Genomic DNA, 17,626 nt, shown 5'->3' on the forward strand with positions numbered 1-17,626 from the left:
CTGATTCTGTGAAACTGTTAAAGAAACACCAAGCATTTTCAGTTCTGCTGAGTAGATTTTTAGTCCGGAGGTTCACTTTAACCACTTAAGCCCAACTGGACGAGATGTCTCGTCCAGTTGGGCTGCGCGCACTCCCGCGGGTCGCGCGCGCTCCCGCGGGCCCCCCCGTGCGCGCCCCCGCTGCTGGCCGCTAGCCCACCGATCAGTGAAAGGGATTATAAATCCCTTTCGCTGATCGGACCCCCCCGGAGAAAAGCCGACAGCGTCTCTTCAGACGCTGCGGCTTTTCTGAGCTCTGGCCTCCTTTCTTCTGCCTGGGAGCGAGATCGATCGCTCCCAGGACTTTTTGATTCTGGCCATCTTGTGGCCAAATAGCAAATTACACCTTAAAAAAAGAAAGTTTTCAAACTAAACATATACATATATTAAAAAAAACCCTGTTTACCTCCCACACCAAAAAATACCCACATACAAGTTTAGATTAAAAAAAAAAAAAAAAATTACAATGATAAAAAAAAAAAAAAACATAAATAGTTACCTAAGGGTCTGAACTTTTTAAATAAGCATGTCAAAGGAGTATATCAATATGATTTAATAAATTATGGGCATCTAAACAGTGATGGACGCAAAACGGAAAAAATGCACCTTTATTTCCAAATAAAATATTGTCGCCATACATTGTGATAGGGACATAATTTTAACGGTGAAATACCCGGGGCATATGGGCAAATACAATACGTGAGTTTTAATTACGGAGGCATGTATTATTTTAAAACTATAATGGCTGAAAACTGAGAAATAATGAATTTTTTCAGTTTTTTTCTTATTCTTCCTGTTAAAATGCATTTACAGTAAAGTGGCTCTTAGCAAAATATACCACCCACAGAAAGCCTAATTGGTGGCGGAAAAAACAAGATATAGATCAATTAATTGTGATGAGTAGTGATAAAGTTATTGGCAAATGAATGGGGGGTGAAAGTTGTTCGGATGTAAAAAAAATTCAACCCTTCGGGCTTAAGTGGTTAAAGGCAGGGCCAGTTCTCTCATGAAGCAAGGTGAAACATTTGCATCAGGCCCAGAGATTGCAGGCGCAACATACACATACAGAATGTAGTCAGAGTAGGAGGAGAAGCGAGTAGCGAGCGAGGTGAAGAGGTCATTATTGGGGAAAAGCAGCTTGTTGTGCTGTGTGAGGAGTCTGACAGTGAGTAAGGAGGGGGAAGCCTCGGTAGGATCCAGAGACTTCCCCCTCCCAAGGTAAGTACCCCCAGGGGCACTTTTTTTCTGTTACAGGGTTTCTTTAAAATAACTTTTCAGCACTTTGCAGTTGAAAGAGAACCCAGGGCATGTTTAACCAATTGAGGACCGCAGTGTTAAACCCCCCTAAAGACCAGGCCATTTATCACTTACGGTAATAGGTCACTGCAGCTTTAAAGAGAACCCGAGGTGGTTTCTAATAATCCTAATAGCACACAGAGGCTGGGTCTGCATATAATGCCCAGCCTCTGTTGCTATACTGATCCCCCCCCTAGGCCCCCCCTGAGCTCTGCTGTGCTCCCATAAATCATACAGCCGTGCTAGCGACACGTAGCATGTCGCAGCTGGCTGCTTACCTTTGCCAGTGTCAGTCTCGCCCCCCCCTCCCCGCCTCCTCTATGTCGCTGCTCCCCGCCTGCGTCCCTTTCCTCCCCGCTGATTGGAGGGAAGGGACGGGGGCGGGGAGCGGCGCTATGGAGGTAGCGGAGGAGCGGCGAGACTAACACTGGAAAAGCTAAACAGCCGGTGTAATGAAAGTTATTGCAACCCATTATATTTTGCAACTTGCCATAGAGGACAATGGCCTCAATTCACTAAGCTTATCTCCTGTCTTTAATAACGTTTCTAGAGTTATCACCATGGTGATGAGGCATGTCGTATTCAGGAAACATTTTACCTCAGGCAAACCTAAAGTTAACTCTTCTGTCTTTAAGTTAACTCTTTAATCCTTAAAATAACTCCAGAGTTAAAGACAGGCGGTTTATTAACTGCGCGTGAAAATAACTACAGAGGAGGTAAATTAACTACAGAGGAGGTAAATTAACTGCAGAGAAGGTAACTTATAGAATGGAGAGATAAGATAACTCTCTCACTTTGTGGAGGTAAGTTTTCTCTTGCCTTAATGGCCTCAATTCACTAAGATCATGCTGGAGATAATAAAGCAAGAGAAAACTTACCTCAACACAGTAAGAGAGTTTTCTTATCTCTTCATTCCTTAAGTCACCTCCTCTGTACCTAATTTACCTCCTCTGTAGTTATTTTCACACGCAGTTAACTCTGGAGTTATTTTAAGGATTGAAGAGTTAACTTAAAGACAGAAGAGTTAACTTTAGGTTTGCCTGAGGTAAAATGTTTCCTGAATACGACATGCCTCATCACCATGGTGATAACTATAGAAACGTTATTAAAGGCAGGAGATAAGCTTAGTGAATTGAGGCCATTATCTCCAGCATGATCTTAGTGAATTGAGGCCAATGTATAACTGCGTAGGCGTGGCTTCTCTCTGTTAACATGCCTGTAATTTTTTCCAACCACGGATCCCATTGAGCTAGAAGGGGGATTGTTCCCTCCAGGGGGGGGGGGGGGGGGGGGTATTAGTTGAGCAAGAAGGGGGGATTGTTCCCTGCAGGGAGGAGAAGGGAGTGGGATTGTTCCCTCCAGGGGGGGTTAGTAGTTTAGCATGAAAGGGGGATTGTTCCCTGCAGGGAGGAGAAGGGGGTGGGATTGTTCCCTCCAGGGGGGGTTAGTAGTTGAGCAAGAGGGGGGATTGTTTCCTCAAGGGGGGGTGTTATTAGTTGAGCGAGAGGCGGGTTTGTTCCTGGGGGGGGGGGGTTATTAGTTGAGCAAGAGGGGAGGGTTCTGTGTGAGAATAGGTTTTGGTTGAGTTGCATTTTCTGATACAGATAGGTTGAAGACAATGGTTAGGTTGCACTTTCTGATAGCTACAGTGGCTTGCAAAAGTATTTGGCCCCCTTGAAGTTTTCCACATTTTGTCACATTACTGCCACAAACATGAATCAATTTTATTGGAATTCCATGTGAAAGACCAATACAAAGTGGTGTACATGTGAGAAGTGGATCGAAAATCATACATCATTCCAAAATGTTTTACAAATCAATAACTGCAAAGTGGGGTGTGCGTAATTATTCGGCCCCCTGAGTCAATACTTTGTAGAACCACCTTTTGCTGCAATTACAGCTGCCAGTCTTTTATGTATGTCTCTACCAGCTTTGCACATCTAGAGACTGAAATCCTTGCCCATTCTTCTTTGCAAAACAGCTCCAGCTCAGTCAGATTAGATGGACAGCGTTTGTGAACAGCAGTTTTCAGATATTGCCACAGATTCTCAATTGGATTTAGATCTGGACTTTGACTGGGCCATTCTAACACCTAGATATGTTTTGTATTAAACCATTCCATTGTTGCCCAGCCTTTATGTTTAGGGTCATTGTCCTGCTGGAAGGTGAACCTCCGCCCCAGTCTCAAGTCTTTTGCAGTCTCCAAAAGGCTTTCTTCCAAGTTTGCCCTGTATTTGGCTCCATCCATCCTCCCATCAACTCTGACCAGCTTCCTTGTCCCTGCTGAAGAGATGCACCCCCCGAGCATGATGCTGCCACCACCATATTTGACAGTGGGGATGGTGTGTTCTGAGTGATGTGCAGTGTTAGTTTTCCGCCACACATAGCGTTTTGCATTTTGGCCAAAAAGTTCCAGTTTGGTCTCATCTGACCAGAGCACCTTCTTCCACATGTTTGCTGTGTCCCCACATGGCTTGTGGCAAACTGCAAATGGGACTTCTTATGCTTTCTGTTAACAATGCCTTTCTTCTTGCCTCTCTTCCATAAAGGCCAACTTTGTACAGTGCATGACTAATAGTTGTCCCATGGACAGAGTCTCCTACCTGAGCTGTAGATCTCTGCAGCTCGTCCAGAGTCACCATGGGCCTCTTGACTGCATTTCTGATCAGCGCTCTCCTTGTTTGGCCTGTGAGTTTAGGTGGACGGCCTTGTCTTGGTAGGTTTACAGTTGTGCCATACTCCTTCCATTTCTGAATGATCGCTTGAACAATGCTCCGTGGGATGTTCAAGGCTTTGGAAATCTTTTTGTAGCCTAAGCCTGCTTTAAATTTCTCAATAACTTGATCCCTGACCTGTCTGGTGTGTTCTTTGGACTTCACAGTGTTGTTGCTCCCAATATTCTCTTAGAAAACCTCTGAGGCCCTCACAGAGCAGCTGTATTTGTACTGACATTAGATTACACACAGGTGCACTTTATTTAGTCATTAGCACTCATCCGGCAATGTCTATAGGCAACTGACTGCACTCAGATCAAAGGGGGCCAAATAATTATGCACACCCCACTTTGCAGTTATTTATTTGTAAAAAAATGTTTGGAATCCTGTATGATTTTCGTTCCACTTCTCATGTGTACACCACTTTGTGTTGGTCTTTCATGTGGAATTCCAATAAAATGGATTCATGTTTGTGGCAGTAATATGACAAAATGTGGAAAACTTCAAGGGGGCCGAATACTTTTGCAACCCACTGTATACCTATAAGTAAGTGCAACCGGTTGCAAAATCTGATAAAGTTGCAAAAAATGTCACTACAATGGCTGCGACATGCTACGTGTCACTAGCACGGCTGTGTGATTTATGGAGGCACAGCAGAGCGCAGGGGGGGGGGGGGGGGGGGGGGGGCGCTAGGGGGGGGGATCAGTATAGCAACAGAGGCTGGGCATTATATGCAGACCTAGCCTCTGAGTGCTATTAGGATTATTAGAAACCACCTTGGGTTATGTTTAAGGCCTTGCTGCAGGGTCGCACAACACAGCACACAAGTTATTGCCCCCCCTCCCCCCCTTTTCTCCCCACCAACAGAGCTTTTTGTTGGTGGGGTCTGATTGCCCCCCCAGATGTTTATTTATTTTTCTTATTGATATTTATGTGCTTTATTTTTGATTAAATAAACCTATTTTGTTTTCTACCCCCCCCCCCCCCCATTCTCTCCCTCCGCCGGGCCAATCACCTCCGAGGCCACAGAGGGGACAGCCGTGTCACATGGCTGTCCCCAGTAGAGAGCTACCTTACATCGCACCGCTGTACAGCAATAGAGGATGGCGGTTTTGCTGGCTAACAGTCTCCTAGCAGTGATCGCCGCTGGGAGACTAAAGGCGGAACATTTCAGCACTTTGCAATTGGAAAAGTACTATCAAAACTATTTTAAGTATTTTCTTGCTTGCTGGTGACTTAAAAGGCATTTAATTGAAAGGTTTGAAAATATCACTTAGGAGAAAACTCAGGAGAAAAAGTTAAATGAATCTGGGCCCTGCATGGCTGATATTGTGTTGAATTCCCTCCCACAGTGTGATGTCATGGCCATGGTCCTGACAGTTTGCTGTCTGAGAACCTCTTTGCATTGTGGGAAATAACGTCTGTTTCCAACTGCCAAGCAACCAGTATCTCTCTTTGCTTAGACTCTCAGAAAACAAACATTCCGCAGAGATGCACCTGGCAGGACTAAAGATGTTACCACCATGTGATAAATGTCAAAATGCAAATCAGGGAGAGGAAAGAATTTACAATGGGCAAACACTGACTAAATAAATGAATATTGTAAACAATAAATAATTTTATTCATTACGTCATTTCGTTATTTTTACTACAGATCCTCTTATGCTGGGAATACATGGCTTGATTCTGAGCCATTTAGATGGCTCAATAGATCATTTCTGACACGTCCGATCTCCCACCCGATCGTTTCGCTGCTCGATTCCGCATTGAGGACAATGTAAAAAGATAAAAAAAACAAGCGGAAGATAAGAGAATCGCCTGCGGAATCGAGCGGGAAATCGATCGAGGGGGGAATCGAGCGGCAAAATCGAACCGTGTATGCCCAGCATTAAGGCTCTTTCACACCAGAGCTGATTTCTGGCGTATTGATGCAAAGTCAATACTTTGCGTTAAAGGATACCCGAGGTGACATGCGACATGAGATAGACACGGGTATGTACAGTGCCTAGCACACAAATAACTATGCTGTGTTCCTTTTTTTCTTTCTCTGCCTGAAAGAGTTAAATATCAGGTATGTAAGTGGCTGACTCAGGCCTGACTCAGACAGGAAGTGACTACAGTGTGATCCTCACTGATACGAAATTCCAACTATAAAACACTTTCCTAGCAGTAAATGGCTTCTGAGAGCAAGAAAGAGGTAAAAAGGATCAATAGTTCATAGGTTTTAGCTCTGGCATACTTCAATGAATGTGTCATTGAGCAAAAACAATAAAACAGTTAAAACTTAAAAAGTAGATTTAAACATAAAATAAAACTGTGGAATATCTTAAAAAGTCATTTTTAGGAGAAGGAAGATAGATACAATTGTTTATGTAATTAGTTTATTTTTGCCTCGGGTGACCTTTAACCAAAGTAAGATGAAAGTCCATAGACTAAAAGGAAGGTCCATAGACTTTCGTCTTACCTTTCATAACGCTGCGTTTTGATGCATTTCGGTTCGACGCACCCGGGAGCTTTTAATCGCCCGACGCAGGCGTTTTCCCGTCGGGTGAATTATAACTACCGCCACTAATCAGATCATAAACACGCTTGCAGGAAATCTGCAGGAAACGAGCTCTGTGTAGGGTGATTTGAGTATTGGCACATGTCTGAAATCTGTCTGTTGTTCCCCTTTTAGGATACATGCTTAGATATGTCTGTAAGAGTCAGCTTGTGTTTCTTTCTCTTATATACAGTAGAGTTTGGAAGAGATCTGTCCTGTATGGTACGTGTTTTTACTTTACAGGAACACCACAAAAACAGGCCACTCACCCTGTTAATATTACAGTTCACTTCTCCTTTCAACAGAAATCTGCCATGCGGAGGAAATGCGCAGCCTGTAAAATTGTCGTACATGGTGCCTGCATGGATCAGCTAGAGAAGGTAAGACGCCGCCATCTAGTGGCTATAATTGGCAATCTCCTACATTCTAGAATGGTGAGCTGGGTTTAGAATTGGGATACTATATAAATGAGGAGGAAAAGGGATAATAGTGCCAGCTTGAGTTACTTCTGCACAGAGCTGGGACAAGGTCCTCCAGCACCCAAGGCTGAGACACCAAAGTGCGCCCCCCCCCCCCCATCCCTCCCACCTCAGCCGTCACACACTGATTGCTATTAGACTAAGAAGCGGCCCAGGGCCCCAACACCTAAATCTCTTGTTATCTGGCTTGCAGTCACTGCCATGTATCCCCTTTTCTTATTTCCCTCTGCTTCAAACGCAATAGGGGAATGAATATCTGTGTGAGTTGTGCGCCTCCTCCTACACTGCGCCCTGAGGCTGGAGCCTCTCTCGCCTCTGCCTCGGCCCGGCACTGCATCTAAAAGTATATATGATAACTAAATCCCAATTCCCCCCCCCGACTAGTAGTGCAGCTATAGTCCCTTACTGATTTTGCACCACTAACTAAGTGGCCACTAACGATTCAATTTCTAGCGGAAAATCGTTAGAGTGGAGAGTATTTACAACCAATCCAACGAGAATTTCTGGTAGTTCAAATTATTTTTCGCTAGAAATTGGGCTGTTAGTGGCCACCTTTAGAGATCTGAGAACACCTTGCCTAATATTTACAAATGCTTCTCCATTACCAGCAGCCTGTACACTGTATACATCTGAGCTATGGGTGCTGCCAGCTCCTCTGTCTTCCCTTCAAACTCTCCACCATTGCGTGTCTCCATTCATTCTCCACATGTCCATCATCTGTTATCTACAGCTAGGTCTGATCAGTGCTGTCTGTGATCCATTCCCTGGGAGCAGTACAAAAGGACGCCGGCAGCTAGTGGACGAAAAGGGTGCCGCCATTCACTCCCATAATAAATATCACTTGATGGGCGCCGAACAGGAAAAAATGGCGCCAGAGATTATTAACGTTTTATAACTGCACCTGGAGATTATTAACGTTTTTCAAACTGCGCCCGAGACAAATCACGTTTACAAATATACTAAATATATCTATCGTATTTAACTAAACCGTTATTTAAAATGTCATCACTTACTGTTTGTAAAACGTTATTATCCACAAAATAAAGGGATCAGTAAGTAAATTGTAATATATTTTGTACAGTCACTATTTGTAAAACATTATTATCCACACAATAAAGCGATCACTAAGGGGGGTTTAGGGTTAGGCACCACCAGGGGGGATTTTGGTTTAGGAAACACCGGGGGGGGGGGGGGTCTTAGGGTTTGGCACCACCAGGGGGGTCTTAGGGTTAGGCACCACCAGGGGGGTCTTAGGATTAGGCACCACCAGGGGAGATTTAGGGTTAGGCACCGCCAGGGGGCGGTCTTAGGGTTAGGCACCACCAGGGGGGTCTTATGTTTAGGCACCATCTGGGGGTCTTAGGGTTAGACACCACCAGGGGGTCTTAGGGTTAGGCACCACCAGAGGGTGGTTAGGGTTAGGCACCACCAGGGGGGATTTAGGGTTAGGCACCACAAGGGGGGGTCTTAGGGTTATGCACCACCAGGGGGGTGGTTGGGGTTAGGCACCATCAGGGGGGTCTTAGGGTTAGGCACCACCACAGGGTGGTTAGGGTTAGGCACCACCAGGGGGATTTAGGGTTAGGCACCACAAGAGGGGGGTCTTAGGGTTATTTTTCATCGTTACAAACAATATTTTCAGATTTCATTACATAAAGAAACAATAAGTTACAGTTTTAATGATTATTCATATATTATAGTTTTTTAACAAACGTAATAATAAGTTTCACTTTCGAAACAGGGAAGATCGTTTTCACAATTTGCGATTTTGTAGACATTATTAAAGGTTTACAATTTGTAAAACATTATTGTAAATGAAATACAACACAATATTTTTTATAAACGTTATTGCCACTTATCGTTTACACCCCGTGCCCTTTTTTCCTGATGCCCTTTTTGCATGTATGCCCATTCCCTTCCCTCCTGCGCCTAGATCAGGCCTGGTATGCAGATAAAAGAATGCAGATAAGGATCAGTTCACTGACCATAAATAATGGTGTGTGTGATGGGATTTAGAGGGCAAATAGTGCTGAATTCCTACTTTTTGCCCCTGCCCCAGTTAACCTCTTTTATGTGCAGCTACCAGTATCTTTGCGTCTACACTCCATGTGCAGCAGTAGTCCCCTTTCCATGCAGCTACCCCATGTGCAGCAGTAGTCCCCTCTCTATTCAATCACTGCATTTTCAGCACTAGTCCTCTTTCCATGCAGCCACACATGTGCAGCAGCAGTCTTCTTATCATGCAGTGACTCCCTGTGCAGCAGTAGTCCCCTCTATGCAGTCACTCCATGTGCAGCAGTAGTCCCCTTTCCATGCAGTCACTCCATGTGCAGCAGTAGTCCCCTCTATGCAGTCACTCCATGTGCAGCAGTAGTCCCCTTTCCATGCAGTCACTCCATGTGCAGCAGTAGTCCCTCTATGCAGTCACTCCATGTGCAGCAGTAGCCCCCTTTCCATGCAGTCACTCCATGTGCAGCAGTAGTCCCCTTTTCATGCAGCTACCCCATGTGCAGCAGTAGTCCCCTCTATGCAGTCACTCCATGTGCAGCAGTAGTCCCCTTTCCATGCAGTCACTCCATGTGCAGCAGTAGTCCCCTCTATGCAGTCACTCCATGTGCAGCAGTAGTCCCCTTTCCATGCAGTCACTCCATGTGCAGCAGTAGTCCCTCTATGCAGTCACTCCATGTGCAGCAGTAGCCCCCTTTCCATGCAGTCACTCCATGTGCAGCAGTAGTCCCCTTTCCATGCAGCCACCCCATGTGCAGCAGTATCCCCCTATCCATGCAGCCACTCCATGTGCAGCAGTAGTCCCCTCTCCATGCAACCCCGCCCCCCCATGTGCAGCAATACCCCCTTTTTATGCAGCCACTCCATGTGCAGTAGTAGTCCTCTTTCCATGCAGTCACTCCATGTGCAGCAGTAGTCTCATTTCTATGCAGCCACCCCATGTGCAGCAGTAGTCCCCTTTTCATGCAGCCACCCATTGTGCAGCAGTAGTCCCCTTTCCATGCAGCCACCCCATGTGCAGCAGTAGTCCCCTTTCCATGCAGCCACCCCATGTGCAGCAGCAGTAGTCCCCTTTCCATGCAGTCACTCCATGTGCATCAGTAGTCTCCTCTCTATGCAGTCACTCCATGTGCAGCAGTAGTCCCCTCACTTTGCATTCACTTAATCCGCAGCAGTAGTCTCCTTTCCATGCAGCCACCCAATGTGCAGCAGTAGTCCCCTTTCACTGGAGCCACCCTATGTGCATTAGTAGTCCCCTCTCTTTGCATTCACTTAATCTGCAGCAGTAGTCTACTTTCCATGCAGCCACCCCATGTGCAGCAGTAGTCCCCTTTCCATGCAGTCACTCCATGCGCAGCAGTAGTCTCCTTTCCATGCAGCCACCCCATGTGCAGCAGTAGTCTCCTTTCCATGCAGCCACCCATTGCGCAGCAGTAGTCCCCTTTCCATGCAGCCACCCCATGTGCAGCAGTAGACTGTAGTTCCCTTTCTATGCAGCCACCCCATGTGCAGCAGTAGTCCCCTTTCCATGCAGCCACCCCACGTGCAGCAGTAGTCTCCTTTCCATGCAGTCACTCCATGTGCAGCTGTAACCATTTAGCTATTATGTTTTCTGATGGTCGGGGGGGCCTCCATCCAGTAGGGATGTAGAAGAGTCAAGGGGATGAGACTTCCTCCAGATACTGTTGGGCTTCATCCTGACACTCTTAGTAGTACTGCATCTGGATCTGTAGCAAGAAATGATTTTGCCATGCCCATTTCACTGTATGTAGTCTCTGATTATATCGTTTACCATTGCATGCCCCATTTATATTGTCCAACTTAACTTTGAGGTCATGTTATGGGAATGGACATGTGAGCATGTGTTGCCAAGTCTATGTGATGGGATAAAAGGGTAGCTATATTGAGCTATTCCTGCTATTAAAAATAAAATCAGTGACGTGCTTTAAATAGATGACCTGATTTTCCTCTTTTTGTGAAAACTTCAGATTAATTTTAGATGCAAGCCAACTTTTCGTGATGGGACCTCAAGGGTACCGCGGGAGGTAAGAGCGCATGCGAAGGGCACCGGACTTAAGGTGGAACTCTACCTAAGACTTTTTTTTGCTTTACATTTTGAATAAAATTGGGAACGTTTGTGAGAGTTCTATGGAGGCTGCCATTTTTATTTCCTTTTAAGCAATTCCAGTTGCCTGGCTATCCTGCTGATTCACTTCCTCTAATGCTAGGTACACACTATGCCATTTTCTGACAGATTTACTGCCAGATTGACTATTTCCAACATATCCGATCATCTGATTTCCAATCAGTTTTCTATAGAAGTGGATGGAAAATGGATCTGAAATCAGATCGGACATGTTGAAAATACTCGATCTGGCAGAGAATTGCATCGTGTGTACTTAGCATAATACTTTCAGCCATAGACCATGAACAAGCATGCAGCAGATTAGATGTTTCTAACAATGTTGTCAGATCTGACAAAATTAGCTGCATGCTTGTTTCTGGCGTAATTAAGCCACTGCTGCAGCCAAATAGATGAGCAGGGCTGCCAGGCAACTGGTATTGTTTAAAAGGAAATAAACATGGCAGCCTCCATATCACTCTCACCTGGGGTTCACCTTAAAGTGAACCAGATACAAAGCACCCTCATGTATTTTACCAATTTGGCACAAAGGTAGATTGGGGGGGTCCCCTTCCAACCCTCAAAATTCTGGAAGTGTAGGTGGTGCGGAAGTGGATATATTTTGGGGAAATAATATTTAAGTTCCCACTGAGCATGCATGATACTCAGTGAGGACCGCCTATAGCTGATGTCCTCCGTGTGGCTTTCACTCGCGTTCCACATCTCTCCCGCTCTTCCTACTTCAAACCTGTAAGGAGGAAGCATTGGAGTGATGCGCGCTAGTGTGCGGGATGTGGAGGGCATCAGCTATAGGCGGTGACATGAGTAATTTAACCTTTCGCCACCCCACCCCCCGCTGCCACATCTAGCAAGTTTTAATCGCAATTTCAATTACGAATGGCGGAGCTATGCCTAGCTCCCCACTAGTATGGATCTCGTTTATATTTATGTCTATTTATGATGTTTATAATAAAAGCTATGTTTTATATATGCTAATTGCTATATTTACACATAAGCCTTTTTTGTTTATCGAGGATCTCTGTCTGGTATATGGTGCTATAACTGAACTGACAATACTTACTTCTTTATGTTAATTAATGTGAAGGACATTATTGGTTGATATGCATGTACCTGTTCTGGCTACTGGTCCCTGTTTGGTTTTTACAACTCGCTGAAAACTGTTTTGCTTTTTGGTAGATGCTGATGCGTTGAACCCGCCATTCATTTTTTCTGTCTCTTGGGATTCTTTTTTATGGGAACTCGTCTGTAATTCAGTGCTGCCTCCTCTGATAGACGCCGAGTCTCACTGAGGCTAAGGGTACATTCACACTGCATGCAATGGACAATATGAGGCAGTAGCACAGTCAGGTGGGATGCGGTTAGCATGACACACAGCAGGCTGTGCATTTAGGCTTGGTTTACACATAAATCTGAGCATTTCTGGTCCAGTCCTGTCCTGTCAGGACATGTCTGTTTTACCAGACAGGATTGGAACTGTGCACCTGTGTGAACACACCCAGAGAAAACTGATACAAAACTGACAGGACTGGACTGGACCAATAATGTACACCTGTCATGAGTGAACCGGGGGAGAACTTGAACTCACTGGGCCACATAGCAAAATTTTTACAGGGCCCCTCACCCAAATCCCCCTAGCCTAGTAGTTGTTCCTCCATATAGCTTTCACTGGTGCTCTAACGGACCCCCCTTATCTTCATTTCCCTGGTAGCATAGTGGTTTCCCCATTTAGCTTTCCCTAGTGGTCTAGTGGCACTTCCTCTCAAGGTGGAGAGTCAGAGCAAACAATAAAGAATTAATTTATACTTAGAAAAACAAACAAACAGGATAGCCCCCTCAGCTATGAGCCTCATAGCAGTCTCTATGTGGCTATACCAGGCAGGGGCAAACTTAGCCCTCCAACTGTTAAGGAACTACAAGTCCCACAATGCATTGCAGGAGTCTTACAGCCACAGTCATGACTCAAAAAGGCAACTGCATTTTGGGACTTGTAGTTCCTTAACAGCTGGAGGGCCAAGTTTGCCCATGCCTGGGCTATACCTACGTCACTGGTGTGAGCCAAGCCATAGAAAGCTCATACCAACTGTCAAAAATTGATAGGACTGGACATCTTTTGTTTGTGAATCAAGCCTCACTGGATGAGGTACGCAATTACAGCATAAAATACTTACCGAGCCTCCGGGCGGCATCTTTTACCCATCCTGTAGCTCCTAGCAGCTCTTGTAGGGTTAAAACTTAATTTCAATAATTCCAATCAGTAGCTGATACCCCCCATTCCACAATACATTTTTACCTTTTTTCGAATAGATCATCAGGGGGGTTTGTATGGCTGATATTGTGGTGAAACCCCTCCCACAGTGTGATGTCATGACCATGGTCCTGACAGTTTCCTGTCTGTGAATCTCATTGCATTGTGGGAAATAGCGTCTGTTTCCAACTGCCAAGCAACAGGCCCGGTCCGCCCATGATACCAAGTGAGGCGACTTCCTCAGGTGGCAGAAGCACCAGGTAGGAACAGGAAGTGAAGAGAGTGCCTGGCCAATCTATACTGGGGGCAACTGTACCTAGGTACCAATACTGGGGGCACCTATACCTGGCTACCTACCTATATGAGAGTGTTTTTGGGGGGGCTCACCATAGCTATAACGGGCGGTGCAAATTGTCGGGTGCTGTGCGATCATTCCAAACCGGGGGACGGGGGGCGCATCCTCACAAATTTGCCTCAGGCAGCAAAAAGACTAGAACAGGCCCTGCCAAGCAAGCAATGCCTCTATCTGTGCATAGAACTCTCAGTAACGGACATTCCGTACAGATCACCTGGCAGAACTAAAGAGGTCATTTTTAAATCAATATTGGGAAAAAATATAAGCAATTTTATTCATTATGTTATTTTCACTACAGTTCCTCTTTAAATATTTGGCATGCTGGATCTTTAGTGGCTGACCCTTGAGCGCAGTGTTCTCTCACTCTCCCCCCTGAGGTTAATCACACATGACCACCCTCCATCATTCAAATCATCAGCATCTACCAACATCTATCTGAATAATCAGTTCTGAGTGGAGTGACCCTTTAAATCTGTATGTTCCTCAATAACTCCTAAACATTCATTTGTACATGGCTTAATTCAGTTTTATAACATTGTGTTACCTTTAAAGTGAAACTTAAGTGAAAACAAAAATGATGAGATAAACAATTGTATCTATCCTCCTACTCCTAAAAATGACTTTTAGATATCCCACAGTTTTATGTTATGTTTTAAAACTTTGAAAAAGTAGATTTATTTATTTTGTCTCGGCTGAATGTAACAGTCTGTCTCTGTGCCCCAGAGTGCTCAGATATATGATCTATTCACCTTTTTTTTTTATCTATCCTCTCCTGGCCGAGAACTGGGCTTCTTATGCTAGGTACACAGTGCAATTTTCTGACAGATTTACTGTCAGGTCATTTATTTCCAACATGTCTTATCTGATTCCCAATCGATTTTTCGATTGATTTTCTGTTCACTTCTATGAAAAATCGTTCGTAAATCAGATTGGCCATTTTGGAAATCATCGATCTGACAATAAATCTGTCAGAAAATGGCATCGTGTGTACCTAGCGTTAGAGCAAAGTATTTTATAGCTCTCATCCCTTATCAGTAGTCTAAGGGCCCGTTTCCACTGTTGCGACGCAATTTCGCCGGCATCCCGACGCTTGTAAAAACGCATGCGGATGCGTTTCCGCATGCGTTTTTACCCGCGATTAACCATGACTCTGCCAGGGCAAAATAACATTGAAAAAGGTGCGAAATCGCACGCGAATCGCGGGTAAAAACGCATGTAAAAAACGCATGCGTTTTTCCTATTAAATTCGCATGGATTCCCAACGCAGGCGAATTCTGTGGGTCCCGTCGTGCAGATTTTGCCCGCCGCCAAATCGCTCCCGCACGCCGCACATATGGAAACAGCCCCGGCCACTTCAATGTACCAAGCGAATCCGCATGTCGGCGCCGCATGCGGATTCGCTATGGTGGAAACGAGCCCTAACTGGGTCCCGACTGGAGAAACACTGTCAGTTGCATAGCTGAATATTAACTCTTTCAGGCAGAGAAAGAAAAACAGCACCACAGCATATTTATTTGTGTGCTTAGCACTGTACATACACATGGATCAAAAGGTTGTACGCATATATAGACAGAATCCTGACTACAGATGATATGGTGCAAAAAAGGATTCAAATTGTATTTGTATCAAAAGATTATATGTGATAAATATATGGACATCAGAGAACCAGGGACGTATCTGGGTAATAAAGAGCCTATGGCAAACACTGAAATTGCGCAACCCCCCACCCCCGGCAGAGTCCTCTTCCCCTCTAAAAACAGCCTCCTTTCCTACGTACGTGTGTTATGGTTGCCTGTGTTTTGGCTCGGGATATTGATGAAGTTACTTTTTTCTTCTTATACCCTCTGGGCTCGTTTCCACTATTGCGGTGCAGAATCGCCTGGATTCCACCGCTGCTGAAATTCCATGAATTAGCATGCGGATGCGAATTTTTGCGCGTTTTTTGCCGCAAATTCGCATGCGAATTCGCATAGGTGAGGGTATATGCGAAATTAACCATGTCACTGCCTGTTTGAATTACATTGGCACCTATGCGAATTCGCATGCGAATTTGCATGAAAATTCGCATACCATAGCCGCATGCGAATTTCCTATTAAATACATTAGCGGCGATTCGCATGCATTCCACTCGCAGGTGAATTCGTTGGCTCTTTTGTGCGTTTTTTTACCGCTGAAAAAAACGCACCTCAACAACGCTACAGTGGAAACAGGCCCATCCACTTGCATTACATGTGCGTATCTGCATGCGTTGGACGCATGCAGATTCGCGATAGTAGAAACGAGCCCTCTCTGTCCTCTGTCTGTCACTAAGCCAAGTGAGCTCTACATACATAAATTAAGTAGCCATGTTCCCCATATAACAGAATTAATCTGATCTGAGTGATAGGGAGACACAGGGGCAGGCATGGCGACGCAGCACAGGAGGAGATGTGGCGCCCATGTTGCTGTGACGCCCATGGCATGAGCCATGCCTGCACCCCTCTAGATACGCCTCTGCAGAGAACAGTACACACCCATTCCTAACACACATAAAAGAAAACAGGAGATCTCTCCGCACTCAAATGGTGCGTCACATTACACATATAATGAATTGCCAAGTGTGCAAACGGCATAAATAGAAACTGGCAGTTATATATGCTCAGTCCAGATTAAACTCCAAGGCAAATCATACATCCTGATATATAAGCAGAGCATTAAAGTCCCATTCGCAGACTTCCACTGATAGTACAAACTCCATGCAATTCAGGTATGGCTAGATGGAGGAGCGGTATTCAGGCATAATATGTAAGGATAAACTTGATGCACAGTCTCTGTAACGTCGGGCTTTTGTGGCAAGGCAAATGAAAGCAGAAAAACAAAGCTTCTTACAATTAATCAGGAAGAAGCTCCATGCACAGTCTATAAATGATCAGGCTTTAGTAGCAGAGCAAAGTGCGGCAAGATTGCAAGCTTCACGCAGAGCAGTAAGTTCCAACAGCTACTTGCCTTAAAGGGACTCCGAGCAGTGCAGAAACTATGGAAAGATGCATATCATTTTAAAGCTCTCTTTCTCCTCTTTCTAATGATATATAAACCACCACCCTACGTCTTTTAGTTTTCGCTATTTTCGCGATTGAAATTGCAGCGAAAATAGAGAAAACTAAAAGGTGTAGGGCAACGATTTAGGTGTCGTCAGAAAGAGGAGAAAGAGAGCTTTAAAATGATATCCATCAAGCCATAGTTATATTGTATTACACAGGGCGACACTTTCCCCAGTGTCAGCAGCTCCATTTTACTGAATGCAGCTGCTGACTTTGACAAAAAGTCGCCCTGTGTAATACAATATAACTATGGAAAGATGGATATCATTTTAAAGTTCTCTTTCTCCTCTTTCTGGCGACACCTAAATCGTTGCCCTACGCCTTTTAGTTTTCTCTATTTTCGCGATCGAAATCGCGGCTGCGGCAATTTCAATCGCGAAAATAGCGAAAACTAAAAGGCGTAGGGCGGCGGTTTATATATCATTGGAAAGAGGAGAAAGAGAGCTTTAAAATGATATGCATCTTTCCATAGTTTCTGCACTGCTCGGAGTCCCTTTAAGCCAGTCCTCCGTCAGATAGTGCGGGACCTGCAAACCAATGGATTGCCATGCTTTTGTTGCCTTTCGCTGCTCCAAAACTTGCCCTGGAAGTTTTCTGTATTAGAATAGCCGAATGACTGCACCAATGGAAACACAGGACAGAGCGGTCCGAGGGACGCCAAAGCGCCTTCACCAAGCTCCTCCGCCAGCCCTGTAGCGTGCGTGTGACGTTGGGGGTTTCCTGACT

At 45.0% G+C, this 17,626-nt stretch overlaps 1 protein-coding gene across 19 annotated transcripts in view; it reads left to right on the forward strand.

Annotated features, from left to right (window-relative positions):
• Positions 1-17,626, forward strand: part of DGKI (diacylglycerol kinase iota) — a 599,247-nt gene that overhangs the window by 286,389 nt on the left and 295,232 nt on the right. For all 19 annotated transcript variants that reach the window (XM_068277868.1, XM_068277875.1, XM_068277871.1 and 16 more), the window contains 2 exons: positions 6,897-6,971; positions 11,066-11,122. In XM_068277868.1, the coding sequence (XP_068133969.1) occupies positions 6,897-6,971; positions 11,066-11,122 (132 nt within the window). The remainder of the gene's footprint in view (positions 1-6,896; positions 6,972-11,065; positions 11,123-17,626) is intronic.

Source organism: Hyperolius riggenbachi, chromosome 3 (genome assembly GCF_040937935.1).
Source record: "Hyperolius riggenbachi isolate aHypRig1 chromosome 3, aHypRig1.pri, whole genome shotgun sequence".
Classification (NCBI taxonomy): domain Eukaryota; kingdom Metazoa; phylum Chordata; class Amphibia; order Anura; family Hyperoliidae; genus Hyperolius; species Hyperolius riggenbachi.